This window comes from Camellia sinensis, chromosome 7, assembly GCF_055761805.1.
Source record: "Camellia sinensis isolate YWXY chromosome 7, ASM5576180v1, whole genome shotgun sequence".
In the NCBI taxonomy this organism is placed as follows: Eukaryota; Viridiplantae; Streptophyta; class Magnoliopsida; order Ericales; family Theaceae; genus Camellia; species Camellia sinensis.
In genome coordinates, this window is record NC_138967.1 from 74,954,446 (window position 1) to 74,975,047 (window position 20,602).

A 20,602-nucleotide genomic window follows, 5' to 3' on the forward strand; every position below is an offset into this window, starting at 1 on the left:
ATCTTGGAAATTGTGCACGGTAAGGAGGATGTCTTTCTGTCTGGGTTCACCTTGGCCAAGGCCCGGGTAGTGCAAGATATGCTGGCTGTTGATGAGGGGCTATATGTCAGTGCGCAATCCGTTTACCTCATGAATAAGTTGCAACATGTACCCGGAATGGGATTGGAAAGGAGCGGCCGGAAGGGCGTCGTTGTATTGGCCGAAGTGCCACACAACCCTTATACCATTGGTCTAGGTTACACACCTACCAAAGAGGATTGGGTAAGAAAGGGAAAGGAAATGACAAGAAGGGCGAAGGCTAAACAAGCTGGGAAGCACTATGAGTTAGTGCATAGACCTATTCAAGGAACCCTGAACGGCCGTTTTGTCCGGAAGGGGGAGGATTTTCCATTTTGTGGCTTTCCTGCGCCATGACTGAATTCAAAGAAGCGGCGTTTCCCCGGCTTTGAGATCTTTTTCGACCTACAGTTGCAAGGGGATGAAATTGCAGAAGAGCAGACTGACCTACCAGCTGTGGCTGAACAGTGTATAAAAGATGAGTCCGATGGCACAGAACTCAAGATAGGAGCAGTGTTGGCTTGTCTCCTCTCGGATCCACAGATCATACCAGAGAGCTCGGAGGATGACTTCTCTGTTTCTATGATTGGAGATCAAACAGCTGTGGACCCTTCTTCTGGCATTCTGGATGCATCTATCGCATCCTTCCTCGTTTGGCAATTCGAGGAGGGCATTTTGTCCTACAGTTCTGAGTCAAGTAGTGAACCGAAATCTGATTCCACAGAGTCTGTGGAATTGAAATCAGATTCTAGTTCTTCTGAGTTAGAGTCCGGTATTCTTGGGGTTGATAACCCGAATGTCGTTGTTTTGTCTTGGTCATCTTTTTCCTTTTCTTTTGAGGTCGTTGTAACTGAGGAATTAGACGAACTGGAAGTTGTGAATGAGAACGGTACCACTGCTATTTCTGAGTACTTTTCTGTGCCACTTGTTTATTGCATTAATCAGGACTTTCAAAACTTTGATAAAAACGACGAGGAAAAAATTCCTCCGGTTTTAAAACATTTGATTGATCGAGAGGATGAGAGGTTTGTAAAACCCCTGGTTGATGAAATCACTTCAATTAATGTTGGTACAGAGTAGGATCCGCATTTGGTCCAGATCGGGTCCACGTTGTCTTTGGAGGAACGCGAGCACTTAGTTGCTTTATTAAAAGATTTCATAGATGTTTTCGCGTGGTCCTACGAAGACATGCCTGGAATCGATCCTGAGATTGTACATCACTGGATCCCTCTTGACCTTGAGGCCCAACCCGTCAAGCAGAAGCTTCAGAGAATACGCCCGGATTGGGCTCTGAAAATCAAGGAAGAGGTCACCACGCAGGTAGATGCAGGGTTCCTGTTAGTATCTGAGTATCCAACTTGGTTAGCCAACATTGTTCCGGTGCCGAAGAATGATGGCAGAATTCGGGTGTGTGTGGCTTTCAGAGATTTGAACAAAGCTAGTCCAAAGGACGACTTTCCTCTACCGCACATCGACGAATTGGTGGACTTCACCTCAAGGCATGCGTTACTCTCCTTTATAGATGGGTTTTTCGGGTATAACCTGATCTTGATGGCACTTGAGGATAGGGAGAAGACTGCCTTCACCACGCTGTGGGGAACCTACTGCTATAGGGTGATGCCGTTCAGTTTGAAGAATGCTGGGGCTACTTAGCATCGGGTTGCAACCACTATCTTGCATGATATGATCCATAAAGAGGTTGAGGTGTACGTGGATGATATGATTGTCAAGTCCAAGGAAAGAGAGGGCCACTACACCGCCTTGAAGAAATTTTTCCAACAGATCAGAGAGTATCGGTTGTGACTGAATCCTCAAAAATGTACTTTTGGTGTCACAGCAGGGAAAATGCTAGGGTTCTTGATTACACAAAGGGGCATTGAAGTCGATCCTTCCAAATCAAGGCCATACTCAAAATGCCACCACCACGGACTGAAAAAGAGGTACGAGGCTTTCTAGATAAAGTGCAATTCATAAGATGGTTTATTGCAAAATTAACCTTGACTTGTGGACCACTATTTGGTCTCCTGAAGAAAGGAAAGAAATTCCAATGGGATGATCGATGCCAAGTTGCTTTCGAGCAGATCAAGCAGTATCTACAGAACCCACCAGTGTTGTCAGTAACCGACAGAACAATGGGTTGCATGCTTGCACAAGAATCTGAGGATAAACTGGAGAAGGCCGTCTATTACCTGAGCAAGAAGATGCTGGAATATGAGACCCGTTACACTTTGCTGGAGAAGGCTTGCTTAGCCTTGGAATGGGCTACCAGGAAGTTGAGGCACTACCTGTTAGCTCACTCCGTAATTCTGGTTTCGAGATTGGATCCCATCAAATATCTCTTCGGGAAACCAGCACTTACAATTAGGCTAGCCCGTTGGTTGCTTCTTCTCTCTGAATTTGATTTGAAGTATATGACTCGCAAGTCTGTGAAAGGGAGAGCGGTAGCAGAGTTCCTAGTCGATCACCTCAAGGAAGGAGATGAAGTAGTAGAGTATCTGTTCCCAGGTGAGGCCATTCTGCATCTTGAAGAACTGATATGGACTATGTACTTTGACGGAGCATCTAATCAGTATGGGTATGGGATAGGGGTGTTGCTGATAGCGCCCAACAATTGCCACATACCTTAGCCGTTCAAACTCTGGTTCAAAGTATCAAACAATGAAGTAGAATACGAGGCATGTATCGTTGGCTTGGAAGCCGCCCTGGAACTAGGGGCAAAATGGTTGGACGTCAATGGGGACTCAAACCTAATTGTGTCTCAAACGAAAGGAGACTGGAAGGTTAAAGAAGAAAGGATGAAAATCAATCACCAAACCTTGGATGTGCTGATTTCTAAGTTTGGGAAGCTAACCTTCACGCATCTGTTAAGAGAGAGCAACAAGTTCGTTGATGCCTTATCAACTTTATCTTCTACGATAGACATCCTTTTGGGAGTCCAGATGCGTCCAATCATTATTGAACAGAGGTATGTGCCGACCTACGAGCTGATTGCCGCAATAGATAAAGCACAAGATCAGAACCCCTGGTTTCATGACATCTGGAACTTCTTGGAGAATGAGGCTTATCCACTAGAGGTAAATCCCAAAGATAAAAGGGCGATACGACGAATGGCTGCTCAGTTTATCATCTGCAGGGATAAATTGTATAAATGGGGCCATCTGGGAATGTAAAAAATGTGCGTTGATGTTGAAGAGTCAAAGCACCTAATAGAGGCCATTCACGGAGGAGAGTGCGGATCGCACACGAGCGGAGTGATGCTAGCTCGGAAGATTCTCAGACAGGGTTACTACTAGTCAACCATAGAGGAGGATTGTATTAGTTTTGTTTGGCGATGCCACAAGTGTTAGATCCATGTGAATCGCATGAATATCCCGCCGTCAAAGCTGTACAACATGACTTCACCATGGCCGTTTTTAGTTTGGGGAATTGATGTTATTAGGGCAGTTATGCCGAAGGGGTCAAACGAGCATCAGTACATCCCAGTGGCGATAGACTACTTTACCAAGTGGGTTGAGGCCCAATCCTACGTAGTGCTGAAAGCGTCACACGTAGCCAAGTTCATCAAGAATAATATCATATACCGCTATGGGGTCCCGAATGAGATCATTTCAGACAATGGTTCCCACTTCAAGAAAAAAGTGGTCGACTTGTTGGAGAAATACAACATGACTTTTCATAAGTCATCCGCATATCGGCCGCAAACCAATGGAGCTATTGAGGCCGCCAACAAGAACATCAAGAATATTCTACAGAAGATGGTGGAAACCTACAGGGACTGGCTAAATAAGCTGCCATTTGCTCTTTGGGGCTACAGAACATCAATTCGGACATCTACTGGGGCAACTCCGTATTCTCTAGTTTATGGGATCGAGGCTGTTCTGCCGATTGAAGTTGTGGTTCTGTCGCTGCGGGTTATGGTTGAGTGCCAGATAGCGGAAGCATATTAGCAGCAGAGCAGGTTCAAGGAACTTATGTTGTTCGACGAGAGAAGGTTGAAAGTACTGTACCACGTCCAAGGCTATCAACGCAGGATTGCTAGGGCTTTCAACAAGAAAGTTAAGTCTAGGAATCTGAAAGAAGGGGATTTGGTGCTCAATGACAACCGAGCTCCCATCCATGACCTTAGGGGCAAGTTCAGACCTAATTGGACTGGTCCTTATATCATCAAGTCTATCTGGTCGGGTGGAGCTATCATTCTTATGGACTTAGAGGGCCTTGAATTCTCCCAACCAATCAACATGGACAAGTTGAAGAAATACTACCCTTGAGAGGCTCGCTAGGCCAAAAACTCGAAAGGGCGACCTAGGCAAAAGTTAGAGCACAAAAAATTGGAAATAAGAAAAACTGAGCTTGCAAGGTTGAAAACCTGAAAGGGCGGCCTTGGCAAAAGTTAGAGCGCAAAAACAGAGTGTTAATACCCGAGTGAACCCGAACCGAACTACGTAAGGCTTGATTCCCGTCTTCGGGATACGTAGACAACTTTATTCTGAAGTCCAGCCATAAACACTTCTAAATCAACTGTGTCCATGAGATTGTTCTGGTCATTTTTGTCTTTTTTGCATCCAAGAGTTCGATTGTGATCTTTGCTATCAGAGCTGGTTATAGTGCAGTGCAGTGCTCTTCAGGCAAGGGACAACTTTCTGTTTGTTGGATTCGGGGTTGTACGTTTCAAGGATAGATTCCGAGTGTGTCCAGTTGTGATCCTTATCAGAAATGGTTTTGAAAAGTTTTAATAAAAGTTGATTTTGTTCAAATTAATCTTTTTACAACTTAGACTATTTTTGGACCAAAAAGGAAAATTTTCAGTAACCACAACCTTCAATTTCATTGATTTCAATACAGAGTTCTCAACCTCTTGATACAAATTAAAGTTGTTTTTTATTACATTCAAAAGGAAAACTTGAAAGTACAAATTAAAGCAATAAACTTGGGGCATAGTTGAGTTAGGTGTTCCTGTGCCCCCTCCCAGAGCTTGTGGAAGCTTCAGATGCCAAAGTAGGCCCAGTTTGTGCCTCATCTTCAAGCTAAGCAATACATTCGCCAGAAAGGGCGCAACTGAAATTGGTAGCGGGGGCCAGAAGTTCTCTTGTCCTCCATGAAGTAGAATACTGAGCTAGCTGTGAGCCTCAGATCGGAAATGAAGTTGGGTACTCTATCCCCTCTTCTGGGCAAGTCTGGTCCTGTACGAACTGACACCGAAATCGAAATGGAAAGTAGAAGACGCAATGTGTCAAACCAACCAACTGAATGCCAGGTTGTTGAGACATGCTGTAGCTCATCTCAGGCAGATCAAACTAGGGGCAATGCCAAGCAATGTCAACAGCAGATCTGTTGCACATCCAGTGGTACCACCATCCCTCATTTGGGAAATCAACTAGCTGTGGGCGAAAGAAATAGCCGCGTGCTGAATACGCAGGGTAAGCGTCCACTACTTTCAACTTGTCCATCAGCCATACCTGAGGAGGGATGAGAAATAAGAGAGATTAAAGAATAGAGAGGTGTATGTGGAGAGAAAAAGTAAGAAAAGGGTTTTGAGAGAAAAAGCCTGTGGGCCAAGTGATGTGAGAAACACATGTGAGAAGGGCGGGAAACATTACCTGCAACAGTATTGGACTTCCTGCGAACCTGGTCGTCTCTCAGTGATGGAAAGCGTCTAAACCCATCAAAGTCTCGGCTAGTGCCAAGCCAATACAGCTCTTGCCCTCTTTCAAGCCTTGGGCAACTTCGATCAAGCGAATGCTAGATCCTCCAAAGCCAGGGGCGAGCAGAAAATGGGCCAACATACACAAACAAAGGGCATGCTGCCGAAAACTTTGCCAAAGACGGTCGCCGTGGTTGCCGGCATCAGAAAATTGATGAATCAAACTTGGTATGTCCAGCTCTTTGTTATGAACCAAGGATCGAGCATCGTGTAAAGTAAGCCTACACATCCGTTCTAAAGCTTGGATGTGGCAAAAACGAGACTGGGGCAAAATCTCCTCATCACGCCAAGATTCCATCAAAGCCTGGAACTCTTCAATTGTGGGACATATCTCTTGTCCCCCAAAGCTAAACACATGTGTAACCGGGTTCCAACATCTACCCGCGGCGTGAAGGAATGGAAAACACAGCGGAGTACGACTTAGCAGGAATAGTGCATTTATCCCGAAACCCCAGAAATTCAACTTTTCCGAGCCATTTAAAGTTGCAATCCAATCGGAGAGTTTTTCGGTAAAGAATGGCTCCATTTTGTGGCAAGAACAGAGCTGGAATGAAGAAACCACGAAGTCCTAGCTTTTGTAGAAGATAAAGCACTGAGTGGAAGACAAGTGGCAGCAATCTGGAGATTCCCTGCATTACTAGTTGGCCAGCCATTATTAAGGTAGCCGACCGCTCACCTTTTGTGGCCGACAATCACCACTAAGTGGCCGGCAGCCTCTATTTGTCTCTAGAAGAATGTCTTTGGCTTTCGTATGTGTTGAGGATGCTGAAAACCTGTGTTTTGTTTTACTTTGGATATGTCCTACTGTTTTGTTTAGTAGTTTTGTTGATTTGTTTATCGAGTTGTTGCAATTTGTTTATCGAGTTATTGTATTTTGTAATCGAGTTGTATTTATTTCATTTATCGAGTTGTTGTTTTGTTTATCGAGTTGTTGCATTAGTTGTTCTTTGAGTTGTCTTATTTTGTTTGTTATGTTTTGCTTGGTTCACTACCTGACTAAGCAATTGTCAAGACAATGTACAATATTCAATTTTCATCCAATCCCATTTTTGTGTAAAATGGTGCAATGCAATGCTCTGAATATGAAATGCAACACATTTTCATCAAAAAAGCTGTTTTATTCCAATCATGGTTTCTTTTTACAAAGAGTACAAGTTTTTAAAGAAAATAAAACTGCCTAAGGTTGTACAATGTACTAACATTACTGGCAAAAAGGAGAAACAAAGCAAAAAACATCTAAATCAGTGCCACCCATCTCTGGATCGAAAGGCCCTCTTCGTCCTTTTCCTCGGCTGAGCGGACTCAGAGCTATCGCCATCGGCGCCACTATCCGAATCTGAGCCGGAGCCTGAACTAGGGCTACCTCTGCTCCCATCCTCGGAGTCCTCCTCAGCATCGTCGCCACACTCAAAACCCGAGCCGGTGCTGTCGTCTCCACCCTTAGATGACTCTGACTGGGGACTTGCTGGCTCCTCCTCCTCACTAGTCTCATCATCGACATCACGCACTCTGATGGTCCTGACTGAAGAAGTGTGACCTGAAAAGGCAGTTCGAATATATCAGCCATAGTATGAGTATCAGATGCAAGTATGCTGTGCAGGGTGAGTACATGTAGAAATCAAATACAGTATGTGAATGCAATGTGTCAGATACGATCCATACATGTAGTGTATCAGTGTAGTGTGGGAAAATGTTTAGTTGAGATGTCAGTTTCAGTTTATCAGCAGAAATATGATAAGCGAAATACAAGAAAATTGAAAATTATCTGAATGTCATGGGAGCTAAGCATCGTCTCTCTCCTCAAGATCATGCCCCCGAATGAGGCCAATACCTCGAGTAATCCCTCGACGTATCTGGTGGAGGGCTGCAAATGCAAGTTGAAACGATCAGTGAATGAATGAAGGTCTGAGTATCTGAGTGATAAATGAAAACTGTAAATGCATGCCGGTGGTGAATCAGGTGTCTTGACATATTTGTGACCGGGCAACGGAGGCTCAATCTGGATCTAATAAGGCTCTCCGGAATACCTTCAACCCATCAGCTCGGTCGGAAGGTCTGGCCATCAAAAACTCTGTCTAATAGAGGCATCCCTCTAGCCCCACCTCTTGGTGCTCAGGCCCTGCTCGTCCAAGGGGCCTCGGCTGCTTGAGCCCTGCTCGACGATAGGACATCAGTCGCCCTCCCCGTATGAGCACGAACACCTGTCAATAGAGGCATGAGGTACACCTGGAGATAAGTCGTATAGTCCCCCTCCCCAATGAACAGGTTTGCATCTGCGTATGAAGTCAGTGATCTCCTGAGGGGAGAGACTCTCTGTGGCCCGTATAGAAGGAGGAGGTGGTAATGGAACCGACTGTAATGGCAGACCCAGTGTCTGGCGCATAAAGTGCTTGCCAAGAAACTAGGCTCGGCCCACTGGTCCCTCAACCAAGAGCCGATACCATGAAGCACCCCAAGCTCTGGCAAACTGGAGTCGGGCACCCTCTGGCATCGTCGCCCAGGGCTGCCATGTGACCTGCCGACCATCATATCGATGTGAGTATGGCACCTCAAAGGGCGTCTCGACCTCCAGCTCAGGAGCGAGCGCCGGGAAATAGGCATATACCCATAACTGTGAAAAGCAAGAGGGTGATAGTGAGAATACAGATAAGCACAGATAATGCGGAAAGCAGAGTATGTTTGTAATCCAGAAAATGCAGAATGTAAAGAATACAGAATACACAGAAAATGCAGAAAACAAAGTGTGGCACAGTGTATAGAAAGTACAAGTGCAGAGCAGAGATTAGACTATGTGTGTGCAGTATGCGGTGTGTGTAGTGTACATAAAGTGCAAAGCAGAAAGCATGGCAGAAAATGTAAAGCAGAAAAGTAAAGCATACCTCCCAGGCTCTCCAATAGCCGCCCACTCTGTTCCCGCTTCTGCGGGAGGTCGAGCTCATGTAGCAGTATAGGGTAGCGAGGCCGGCGCCGCCCCAATCATAATGCCGAACCTGGGATAAGTCAACTAAGGTGCTTAAGAGATGCAGCCCGACTATGTTCGCCCTGTTGGCGAACAAGTTAGTGTCAAAGAGGAACATCAGGAAACCACGGGCGTACTGCTCAGTCCCCTCTACAGTCACTGGGTCTATCCCTCTGAAGTGGTCCGCGAACTAGGTATATCAGACCATACCTGATCGGAAGATAGGCAGGTGTGCTCCCAGCAGATAGGTCCAAGCGGCCTCCCACTCACCCATATTGGAGTCGTATGGAATCGGCTGGCCTGCCACCTCAAGGTCCGTCAACATGGCAAAATCATACGAGGTCATCGTCATATCCCCGATGGTTGAGAAATGGAAGGAGTTGGTGGTGTCCCACCACCTCTCTACCAGTGCGCCCAAGAGGGTCCTACTCACCATGAGGTGCGACAGCCCCATGCAAAACAGACTGAACCCTGCCTTATCAATATTCTGTCAGACGCCATCGGGAAGGTCCATATACCACTCTCTCGCTGTGGTGGACCCATATCCGTGGGTGAAATGGGAATCTACCTGTGTTCAGAATGAGCAGAAATATAGTGTGTGAATGTGTTCAGAATGAACAGATAAAATACAGTGTGTGAGTGCGAGCTATGCAAGAAATGTAAAGTACATCGTAGAAAATGTAAGAATGCAGTATGTACCTCGGAGGCATAGTAGGAAAGATGAGACTCTGGCTCTCGTAGCAGTAGATCTGCTGGTGCGCGTCGTGCCAATCCGTTAAAGTGGCGGACTGTGCTAAGTGATAGTGCATGTGCCTCGAGGTGGTACCTCTCTAGGTTGAAAGGCTGAACTCTGGGCAGCAACGGAATGTACCCGGGCTCCCCCTCCATCCTTGGAGAACCCTCGTCATGTGGACCGTCGTCTGCCATCTAGAAAGAAGGTGAGAAAGTAGGCGAAAATGAGCAAAATGGGTGAAAAGCGCCAAAAGCAAACAAAAGTCAACTCTCGGAGAGAGAAAATGGGAGAAAAAGTCAAAGCCCGGGAAAAGGGACCAAACTCAACATAAACTTGAGGGAAATAAACCTCAAGTGGTGGAAATGGAGAAAAAAAATTCGAAAACAAATTCTGATCGGTTAACAATGGAGGAAATCGAAAGGTTTTAGCGAATCAACTTCGCAAGGGGCGTTGGAAAACGCGTGAAAAATACGGATCTAAAAGGAAAAAGTGTCTAAGGAGGAAGAAGAAGTGATTTCGGCAGTGTGGGTGTGAGGAAATGTGTTATGGGAATGTGTTTTTAAAGATTTCCATGCAAAAAGAACGAAATGTCCCAGAAATACCACAACTGGCCGACCGGCCAGTTTTTGTGGCCGACAGCTATACAAGTAGCTGGCAAGGCTTCAGGGTGGCCAGCAGGTGTCCAGTGTTCTCCCTGTGTGTTTTCAGGCTATTTTGTGTCCTTGGCTCTCGAGAAAGTCCAAGAAAAGTCCACTTTTCAGCTCAAACTGTCTCTACGGAAGTTTTGAATCATGTCTTCGATGCGTGACTCATCGTCAGCCGGCATGGACGAGGTGTATCCTTTTGAAAAACATTGTAACTCCTTCGAGAGGTAAATCGGAGGTTGCAACTAAATCAGTCTTGTTAAGGCGCGCATTTCTTTATTCAGTGTTTTGCATTGAACATGCTATTGATGTTGCATTGAACATGCATTTATCATTGTGCACAAAATGTGTATGTTGCGCTGTATTGCACTACACATGTTCTTATGTTTGCATAGAATATGCATGTCGCGTTGTATTGCATTGTGCATGCCCTCACATTCGCATAGAAATTGTCCGTACCTGTTGCATGGAACATGTATTTGGCGTTGCATAGAACATGCTCCATTTCTTGCATGATCTACATGAAGTATGCCTCTCTAAGCGTTGTGTCATGGATATTGATGTTGCATTGAACATGCATTCTTATTATATTGTACTTCTCAAAGTCTTTTTCTTGTGTAGGCACGATATTGTATGTACGGTTCATTCAGAGGAATTCCGAGTAAGATCATTCATGTCCTTTGAACCCATTTGTTGGTTAGAAACACTCGGGTACGCCTAGTGTTTACACCACTCCTTTGTTAGTTGAAAACACTCAGGTACGCCCAGTGTTTACACCACTCCTTTGTTGGTTAGAAACACTCGGGTACGCCCGGTGTTTACACCACTCCTTGTTGGTTAGAAACACTCGGGTACGCCCATTGTTTACACCACCCCTTTGTTTGTTAGAAACACTCGGGTACGCCCAGTGTTTACACCACTCCTTTGTTGGTTCGAAACACTCGAGTACGCCCCAGTGTTTATACCACTTCTCTGGTTAGAAGCCTTGGGTCGTGTGCCCGATGTTTACACCTCGCTTTGGTTAGAAACACTCGAATACGCCCGGTGTTTATACCACTCTCCAGTTAGAAGCGTTTGGGATGTGTGTCCGATGCTTATACCACCTTGCTTTCATTAGAGACATTGGGACGTACGCCTGATGTTTATACCACTCTCTGGTTAGAAGCGTTTGGACCGTGTGCCCGACGCTTATACCTCTCTTCCGGTTAGAAGCGTTTGGGACGTGTGTCCGACGCTTATACCACTTTGTTTTGGTTAGAAACATCGGAACGTGCTCTGATGTTTATACCACCCTTCAGTGTCTGTACCGCTCTCTCTTCCCTCTCGCGCGCTGCGCGTTAGGACACTTTGCTTAAATGCATCTAGATGAATTTCAATGCTTATACCGCTCTTTGTTTTGGTTGCATAATGGTTGGATATGTTTCACTTGTTATCACCATTTCCCTCCTCGCATGTGCCACGCGTTAGGATCTTGTTTGCCACCTCGGGTGCGCCCGACGGGTGTAGTTCTTTACCTTTCCGACATGATGCGTAGTTGAGATTGCATAATTTTCTTACATCTTTTCTGCATGAAATGTGGTTTGGTTCATGTTTACTTGCTTATGTACGAGTTTGCTGTAGCATTTCTGTGCATAACATTTGCATCTAGATGTTTCATTGCAGCCCTCATTGCATGATCATAAGTTATGTTCTGCATCGTGCATATCATTTGCGTCTTGCCCCAGAACTACGCTGGTTTGATTCCTTGCAAAGGATACATAGGTAGCCTGCGGGCACAACCGCTCTTTGTTTTGTTTGCTTGTTTTCTGAGTTTTCGGCCTTGTCAAAAATGGGTCATCTTTGGGTTTCGAAATTCACTCCTGTCATTTCAGGACTTTCGAGTTCTGTCAAAGAGGGGCAACTATAGACACCCTACTTTTGACCGACCTCAAGACTTAGAAGTCATCGTTTGTGCACTTGATGATTGTGCATGTTTGTGCTCGTTTTGAGTGCCCGAAGTTCTCGGCGGAACGTCGTGTCTTTGAGCCTCTAAACCCTCTTTGTTTTGTGCTTGTTTTTCGATCAAACTTTGGTGCCTCTTGCCTGGAGGGGGAAAGGGCCTTGTCGGCTAGTTTTGGCTATTGTCGGCTACTTTTGGCTAATGTTGGCAACTTTTCCCCCTTGTCGGCCACTTGAAGTAGTCGGTCGGCTAGGGGAGGTGGCCGACGGCCATTTTTCTCCTTTTTCAGATATTTTCTTTGCCAGTTGTGCTAGTTGTTGATCACTGATTGCCATCTCCATACATGTGTATGGAGGGATGAGAGCAAGCTTTTAGCTTGCATTTCTATATAAGGGGAGGTCTCTCCCCCATTTGAGGGGTTACAAAATTATGTGAGCAAAATTTCCTCTCTCTCTCTACAATCCTCTCTCTCTCTCTCTCTCTCTCTCTCTCTCTCCCCCTATTTTGTGCTTGAAAGTGAGAATTCTCTACACATTTGCACTAAGACCCTTGACCAAACACCTTCATCTTGGAGCTGAGGTTCTTGGAGGCCTAGTTTGAGTTCTTAAAGCTAGTTTTAGCTCAGAACTGTTGCTGTTTGTTGCTGTGCTTCAATGGTATAAGCCTTTCCCCATTTAAGCTTTGTTGTAGTTACTTGTTTGGCCACCTTTGCATGCTATTTTGAGGCTGGTTTTAACCTCTGAAATATTTGTTTTTTTATGGTTTAAAATAGTGGTTTGAGATTTGTTTTGGAGTTAGGGGTGCTCCATCCTTTTTTGTAGCTTGTTTGCTAAAGTGTTGTGCCATTTTTCAAAGCTTTTAAAACAACTTTTTGTGGCCTTTTAACCACTGAATTCTAGGGGAATTTCAGTGATAAAAACTTGGTTTTGAGGTCCAAAATAGGAGGGGGTAGCCTCCCCTTCTTGTGTCTTGTTTGCAAGTGTAAATAGCCTAACATGTGAGCATGTTTTTCTACCTTTTTGTGACTTGATCTCAGCATGTTTTAGCTACTAATTTAGCCTACTTTAGCTCCTTTTGGGGCCGCTTTGATCATATGAGTCTTGTCTTGCATGGCTATAGTGCGAATGCCTTCACTAGCTCATTGTTTTAGGCCTCTAACATGCTTTGCTTGAGATGATTGCATGCCGTAGCATCATTTAACATATGATTTCAGTTTGTATAGCTCTATCACACTCTTACTTACTTCACTCTTTCCTTGCTTTTGGGAGTTGTGTTTTGAGTCTTGTTTGTAGCCTAACACATGAGCATGTTTTTCTTCCCTTTTATGCTTTAATCTCAGCATGTTTTAGCCACTGTTTTGGCATGTCTTAGCTCTGCTTTGAGCTGGTTTGGTCATTTGAGGTTGGTATTGCATGCCTCTAGTGTAGTGCTCTTCACTGGTTTTGTTGCTTTTGGCTTTTGAACATGTTGTGCATGTGTTGCTTGCATCATTTAGTGCCATTTTGGCCAGGTCACATTACACTTCGTTGTCATAGTGGACCAGATTCTGAATGAAAAAAGGACACTCAAAGAATACATGATTGTGGTCCTCATTATCCTCCTCACAAAGCACACACCTAGAATTATCCTTCACTCCAAAGATAACCAGCCTATCAAGGGTATTAAGCCTACTATAGATGGCCATCTAGACATTGGTACTAACCCTATGAATATGGTGTTTGAACCAAAGAAGTTTAGCCCACCTTGGGGTGCTGGGCTCTCCAAAGATTCCAGGCTGACTGAATAGAGAAATAGCCATCAGAGGAGTTTAACCAAATGACTGTGTCCTCAATGTTAGTAGGGTTACCCTGCACATTAGCCTTGATCTCATCTAATTCCCAGGTTTGGCACATAAGCCATCTCCACATCCACTCATCAATAATAGACTCAACCTTAGCTTGGTCTTGAGAGGCAGAATCATAAATCACTCTATCCCCAAACCTCTGCTTCAGAGGGCCAAGGGGATGCCAATTATCAAACCAAAGAAAAGTGTTCCTCCCATTATCCACTTTGTAACCAATATGTCTGATGAGCTCACTTCTAAGGCCTAAGATTTTCCCCCAAACCCAAGAAGGGTCACTAGGTGTTTTAACACTCCAAAAGCTTCTATTCTCGAGTATGTATGACTTAACCCATTGACACCACATGGAATGCTCACCTCCGGTCAAAAGATACCAAACGTGTTTAGATACAGCAGCTTTGCTCCATATCCCAAGCTCTTTAAACCTAAGGCCACCTTCATTTCTAGGAACACGTAAGTGAACCCAAGCCACCTCAGCCCCAGACTTCTTAAGCTCAGGCCCTGACCAAAAGAAAGCTCTAAGGAGAGCCATAATTGAGCGCCTAAGGTAAGAAATCAATCCTTCAGTTCTACAATTCGGGTACTTAACACATCTATTCAAAAGAATTAAGTGAATTGAGGCAAGAATTAAGCTTAATGTAGTAGAAGAGAAGAGTATGCATACATGCATGTGCATTACATTGCATTTAGAGCATGTTGACTAAGAATTTGTCCCATGCATGTTCATATTTGGGTTTTGGTTTAAGAATTTACCATGTTTTCTAGTAGAACACCTCATTTGATTATGAGTTGGAGACTTGGAATCTCATTCATATCACACATGACATGTTCATGTTATGTTTTCAACATTCCAAGCTTGATTTTGTACAATTGTCAAAGCTTTTGGGCTTAAGTTTGCGAATTGGCTTTTGACTCATGATATATTACGAATTTATAAGTGTTTTCTAGAGTTTTGACCCAAAATGAGGTGTTTTCAAGGTTTAAAATCGAGTTTTGAACTTGTATCAGCAATATGAAAATTCTAGAATTTGTACCCTCTACTCGAGTGGTGGAGTTTACGCTCGAGCAAAGAATATGAGCTCCCAGTACTTTGGTAGAGTTTAGGGGGCGGTGGCTCAAGCGGTAAAACCTGCACTTAAGCGACCACCCTTATTTTTGACCTTCCGCTTGAGCGACCGAAGTTGCGATCAAGCGAAAAAAGAGAGCTTCCAGAAGTTTTATAGACTTTTGCAGACTGCTCAAGCGTAAGAAGTTGCGCTCGAACGGAGACTCTGTGTACCCAGTCTTGCGTTTGAGCGACGACCGAGCATCCGTCGAGTGGAAAAATCATGCAACTAGTACTTTTGCAGACTTTGCAGACCGCTCGAATGATAGAAGTTGCGCTTGTGCAGACTGCCCTATTTTTGAAAATTTGGCTAAGAGTTCCACAGCACATTTTGGCATCCTCATTGCATCCTAGGCATTCCTAACCCCAATTAAGAAATAGTAATGGGGATAAAGATTAGAAACACACCTAGACAAGAAAGAAAGAAATTAATTAAATGAATTTCAAGCGTGTGTTTCCAATGTGTATCCGTTCTGTGTTTATACAGGTCCTGCGCCGTAGGCTATCTAGTTATCTACTCTGCTTTATTTGTTTTATCTTCTCTATCTGTCTGCTATTGGAGCCAACTATGAGTAATAACTCTATAAAGCTGTTTTCAGCTATTTGCATTTGTGAATGATATGATACTCTGTTTTTTGAACTATTATTTTCAGTATGAATAAATGGTTGTCCAATGTTTCTGAAATGTATTCGTGGCATCCTTAACTTCAGATGATTTCTGTTATATGTTCTGTTATATCCCAATTATGGGCCAACTGTACATCTCATGAGCTAACTGTTATGGATCCTTCTGTATACATCTCATTTATGGGCCAACTGAACGTCTCATGAGCCAACTGTATCATCTCGATGCACGCGAGTCAATTATATGCCTTCATGGTAGTCCTTTTATGGGTCAACTATTTCTGTTAGTGCTAATGGATGTACCACGTACGATTAATTGTAAATTCTGATTATGAATATGATTCTGATTCCATTTCTGTTATGAATAATGATTTCTGAACAAGAATATGAATCCACTTTTGATATAAACTGAATTCTATTTTCTGTATTTGTTATGGACAACATTTATTAGACCCTTTTCCTTGTTATTATTCATTGGGCTCCAGCTCACTATATTATTTATGTATGTAAGTGATTAGGCACGTGACCAGGCTTAACGATGATTGCCTGGACTTCTGTTTTGTCAGCCAACCATTGTGCCTCTTGAGGAGACTCCAGAAAAAGCAATGTGGTCGAGTTTTGTGAACTAAGTTGAAGACCTTGTTTTCTTTTATTAAAATCTGAACCAGTATTCGCTTATCTATATATTTGGCTAAGTCCCATTTTGGTTTTATTTGTATATGTTGGTGATATAAGACTTATAGCGATCCCGGGTTTACCCTTGTTGTACAGTGATCCGGACATGTGTCCGTGGATGTTGGTAGTTGTTTATTATCTTGTTTGCATCCTTTTTACTTCGTATTTGAGTTATAGGATGTGTTGGGCAGGTTTGTTATAGGTTGGTTGTGTTTGGGAGCCTAGTGTTGCTGCCCAGATTTTTGGACCTTCGCTCGAGCGAGTAATTGGTAGCTCGAGCGAGAGTTGAGTTCGTGTCTGGTGGATCGAGCCAGAGTGGCTTCTCTCAAGCGAGCGTTTGCGTCAGGTTCTGGACCTGAGAGTTGCATTTCTTAGCTCGAGCGAGCTTTCTTCGCTCGAGCGGTCTGGTTTGTTCTTCGCTCGAGCGAGAAGTCTGTCTCTCGAGCGTGCTTCTGGTTGCAGACCTGAGGGTTTGAGTTGTTGGCTCGAGCGAGCATTCCTTTGCTCGAGCGCACTTCTGAGTTTTCGGCTCGAGCGAGAACTTCTTGGCTCGAGCGAGATTTTTTCTGTGTCTGGTCGCTCGAGCGACAAAGTCTTCGCTCGAGCGAGCGTGTTTTATATCAGCGGACAATAGCGTTTTTGAACATCACTTTTCCACTTTCTTTTTCTTTCAAACCCTTGATCCGAGACTCTCTCTCTCGACACTTACATTCTCTCTAAGAATTGATCTCCCTAGAGTGTGAATCTAGTCTAGGGCCTTTGTTAAAAAGATAGAGGGCGTTGAGAGCTTCGACCTAATCTGAAAAAGTTTGGATTTGGAGCACGTTGATCTTCGAGTCTTTATCTCCTTTTTGGCTTAAACTTCGAGGTAGGGATATCCTACTCCTCTCTATGGATTTTGTCTTTAAATTTTGGTATTTTGAGATGTTGGGGTTGGTTTGGTAATTTTGTGAAAGTTCGGGGCTTTTATGTAATTTTACAAAAGTTGGGGTTTTATTCATAATAAACCTAGATGCATGTTTGGCATAGAGAAATGGTATAAATGTTGAATCATTGATGAAAATGGGACCTCAGGGTTGAAATGTTAATTATGGAAATGACCTAATTACATTGTTTGATTAATTGGGATAATTAATTGTGAGAACTGAGGAAATGAAATGAGATTGTTGAGATTGGGAATGCAAAAGGGTAAAGGGTGTAGTTGAATTATTTATCACTCACCGGAATGAAATGTTGATTAAATATCCATTGTGCATTTATTTTCTGTTTAGAAATAACTGTTTTGGGCTATCGGTGGAGGATAGTCGTGATTGTTGTAGACAATGCATGATGATTAGGCAAATGGAAACTAATCAATGGAATGTGTCATGGAATTTGATGGTTGATAGAATAGATTAACTGTATGTATTAAGTGATTGTATATAGAACCAATGTGTTTGTATACGTTATATGTAGAGGAGGAGATGGGGGATGTACTCCGCGGTTTAGGGGAAGATAGGGGATGTACCTCTAAACCGGATAGTGTTGGGAGAAGATAGGGGATGAACTCCGTAGATACAGCTCATATGCTTGTCTAGAGAAGTGAAGATAGAGCTTATATGCTTATCTTTGTGAAGTGTGGATACAGCTCATATGCTTATCTGTGAATGTGGGATATTGTTGTTATACATATCTGTTGAGAATGTGGATATAGCTTATATGCTTATCTGTTGGAATAATGATAGAGCTAACATGCTTATCTGTTGAAAAAGGGAAAATGAAAAGTAACTTGGACTCATAAGTCGTATGACATAAAATGTGATTTATGTGGATGTATCAGTGTTGGCCATCTATCAATTGCTAATCTTTTAGTCATTGTTCATGGTTGGTTTAGTGTATTTCTACTGGACTGTGGCTCACCCTATATGGGAATATCATTTTCAGGTGCAGGTAGCATGCCACCTCCAAGGACATAGCTTGGGAGGTTAGGAGCGGGCATACTTTTGTCATTTTCTTTTTGATGTATTACATGTAATTTCAAGCCAAGGGCTTAATGTGTAATGAGTTAGTACTCTTTTGTTGTAACCAAGTGTTAACTTGGAAAGCTGTAAGCCCATAGGGCATTCGCTTTTGTTGTTAACATGTAATACTTTTGTAATGAAACTCTGATGTATAAAAGAATGTGGTTATTTCTTATGTCACCGAATATCTTATTTGATGGGTTTAATGTTATTATTTTGAGGACGTTACAAGACTAATGTAAATATGATGTCACATGTATGTATATAAGGTTTTAGATTTCTATTATATGTATGTCTGCACAGCTCTATGGATATTGTATATTGTATTGTTGCTTCCACTAGTCCTCTTAATTATATGTTATTCTGTATAGAGGCCTTTGGTAATCCAAGGATTACTGGCCGATTACGACGCTAAACCTATGGGGGCGGGTTTGGGTCGTGACAAGGACACTCTTTAAAAAGATGTTTGCCTTTTGGCTCTTTCTTTACATTATCTCTTGTCTTTTAACCATTATTATTATTATTTTTTTTTTTTATAGATGTAATCAAACACATGATGTAATCATTAGAATAGTTCAATGGGGAAGAGATAGTTATGAAATTTTATCAATGTTATTACGGACTTATTCTCTCTCTCTCTCTCTCTCCCTCTCTCTCTCTCTCTCTCTCTCTCTCTCTTCTATATTGGTTACACCCACATGAGCATATTTGATTGGGGCAACTTAATTTTCGAGGCGTTACAACATGCATGGGCATTCACCTTATCATTTGGCTAAGATTCATATATTGTGTTAGAGCATCTCTACAAGGCTTTGTCTCACCCTATATAGAAAAAAAACTTTCAAGTGTTGATGATATGTCTTCACCAATGACGTATCTTGGGAGGACTTGGAGCCAAGGGCTTCATTTTTGTTTAAGCCTTGGGCTTTACTTGTGTTTAGTTAAACTCATTTTGTTTTACCCAAGTATTGACTTGGAATGTTGTAGCCATTAGGGCATATAGTTATTTGGTTTTATTTTAACTTTAATTTATGTATCCATGGCATATGCTTTAGATTCAAAAACTAGAATTTTTGAATCTATACTGCATATGTTATCTTTTGTATTGATCAAAGTTATGAATGTAACATAAGATATGATGGTGTTGATCATTTGTAAGAAATTTATGAGTTGGATTATTGTTATTTATTTCAGGGCGTTGCAATAACCATTGAAATTAAAAAATAGTAATTACATCATTGCATGTTTTGAAATAAATTTTTTTTAAGAAATAATACTAATATATTATTGACAATAATTAAGAGGATTTACAAATTAACCAATAATATTTATATAATATTATACATGGAAGTGTAGATATAAATATATATTTCATACCATAACCATTGAAATTAAAAATAGTAATTACACCATTGCATTTTTGAAATCACAAAATTTTAGAAAATAATACTAATATATTGTTGGCAATCACTAAGAGGATTTAAACATTAACTAATAATATTTTTACATAATAACATAGATAGACGTGTAGATATAAATATAGATTTCATACCATAACCGTTGAAACTAAAAATATTAATTACATCATTGCATGTTTGAAATCACAAAATTTAAGGAAATGATATTAATATATTATTGACAACAATTAAGAGAATTAAAAAATTAACCAATAATATTTTTATATAATACTATAGATAGAAGCATAGATATCGATATGGATTTCATACCATAACCATTGAAATTAAAATAGTAATTACATCAATACATGTTTTGAAATCACAAAATTTAAGGAAATAATACTAGTATATTATTGACAATAATTAAGAGGATTTAAAAATTAACCAATTATATTTTTATATAATAGTATAGATGGAAGTATAGATATAGATATATATTTTATACCGTAAGCATTGAAATTAAAAATAGTAATTACATCGTTGCATTTTTGTAATCACAAAATTTAAGAAAATAATACTAACATATTATTGGCAATGATTACAAGAATTTAAAAATCAATCAATAATAGTTTTACATAATAGCATAGATGGAAGTATAGATATAAATATAAATTTCATACCATAACCATTGAAACTAAAAATAGTAATTACATCATTAGATGTTTTGAAATCATAAAATTTAAGGAAATGATATTAATATATTATTGACAATAATTGAGACAATTTAAAATTTAACCAATAAGATTTTTATATAATAGTATAGATAGAAGTATAGATATAGATGTGGATTCCATACCATAATCATTGAAATTAAAAGTAGCAAGTACATCATTGTATGTTTTGAAATCACAAAATTTATGGAAATAAT

At 41.8% G+C, this 20,602-nt stretch overlaps 1 protein-coding gene across 1 annotated transcript; it reads right to left on the bottom strand.

Annotated features, from left to right (window-relative positions):
- Positions 1 to 13,766: 13,766 nt before the first annotated feature.
- LOC145795893 (putative mitochondrial protein AtMg00310) lies at positions 13,767 to 14,405 on the bottom strand. Its single transcript, XM_082880828.1, has one exon. The coding sequence runs from the start codon at positions 14,403 to 14,405 to the stop codon at positions 13,767 to 13,769; it is 639 nt and encodes a 212-aa protein (XP_082736954.1).
- Between the last annotated feature and the right edge of the window lie 6,197 nt (positions 14,406 to 20,602).

Coding starts and splice junctions, on each gene's coding strand:
- LOC145795893 (XM_082880828.1), bottom strand. CDS start 14,405: ATGGCTCTCCTTAGAGCTTTCTTTTGGTCAGGGCCTGAGCTTAAGAAG.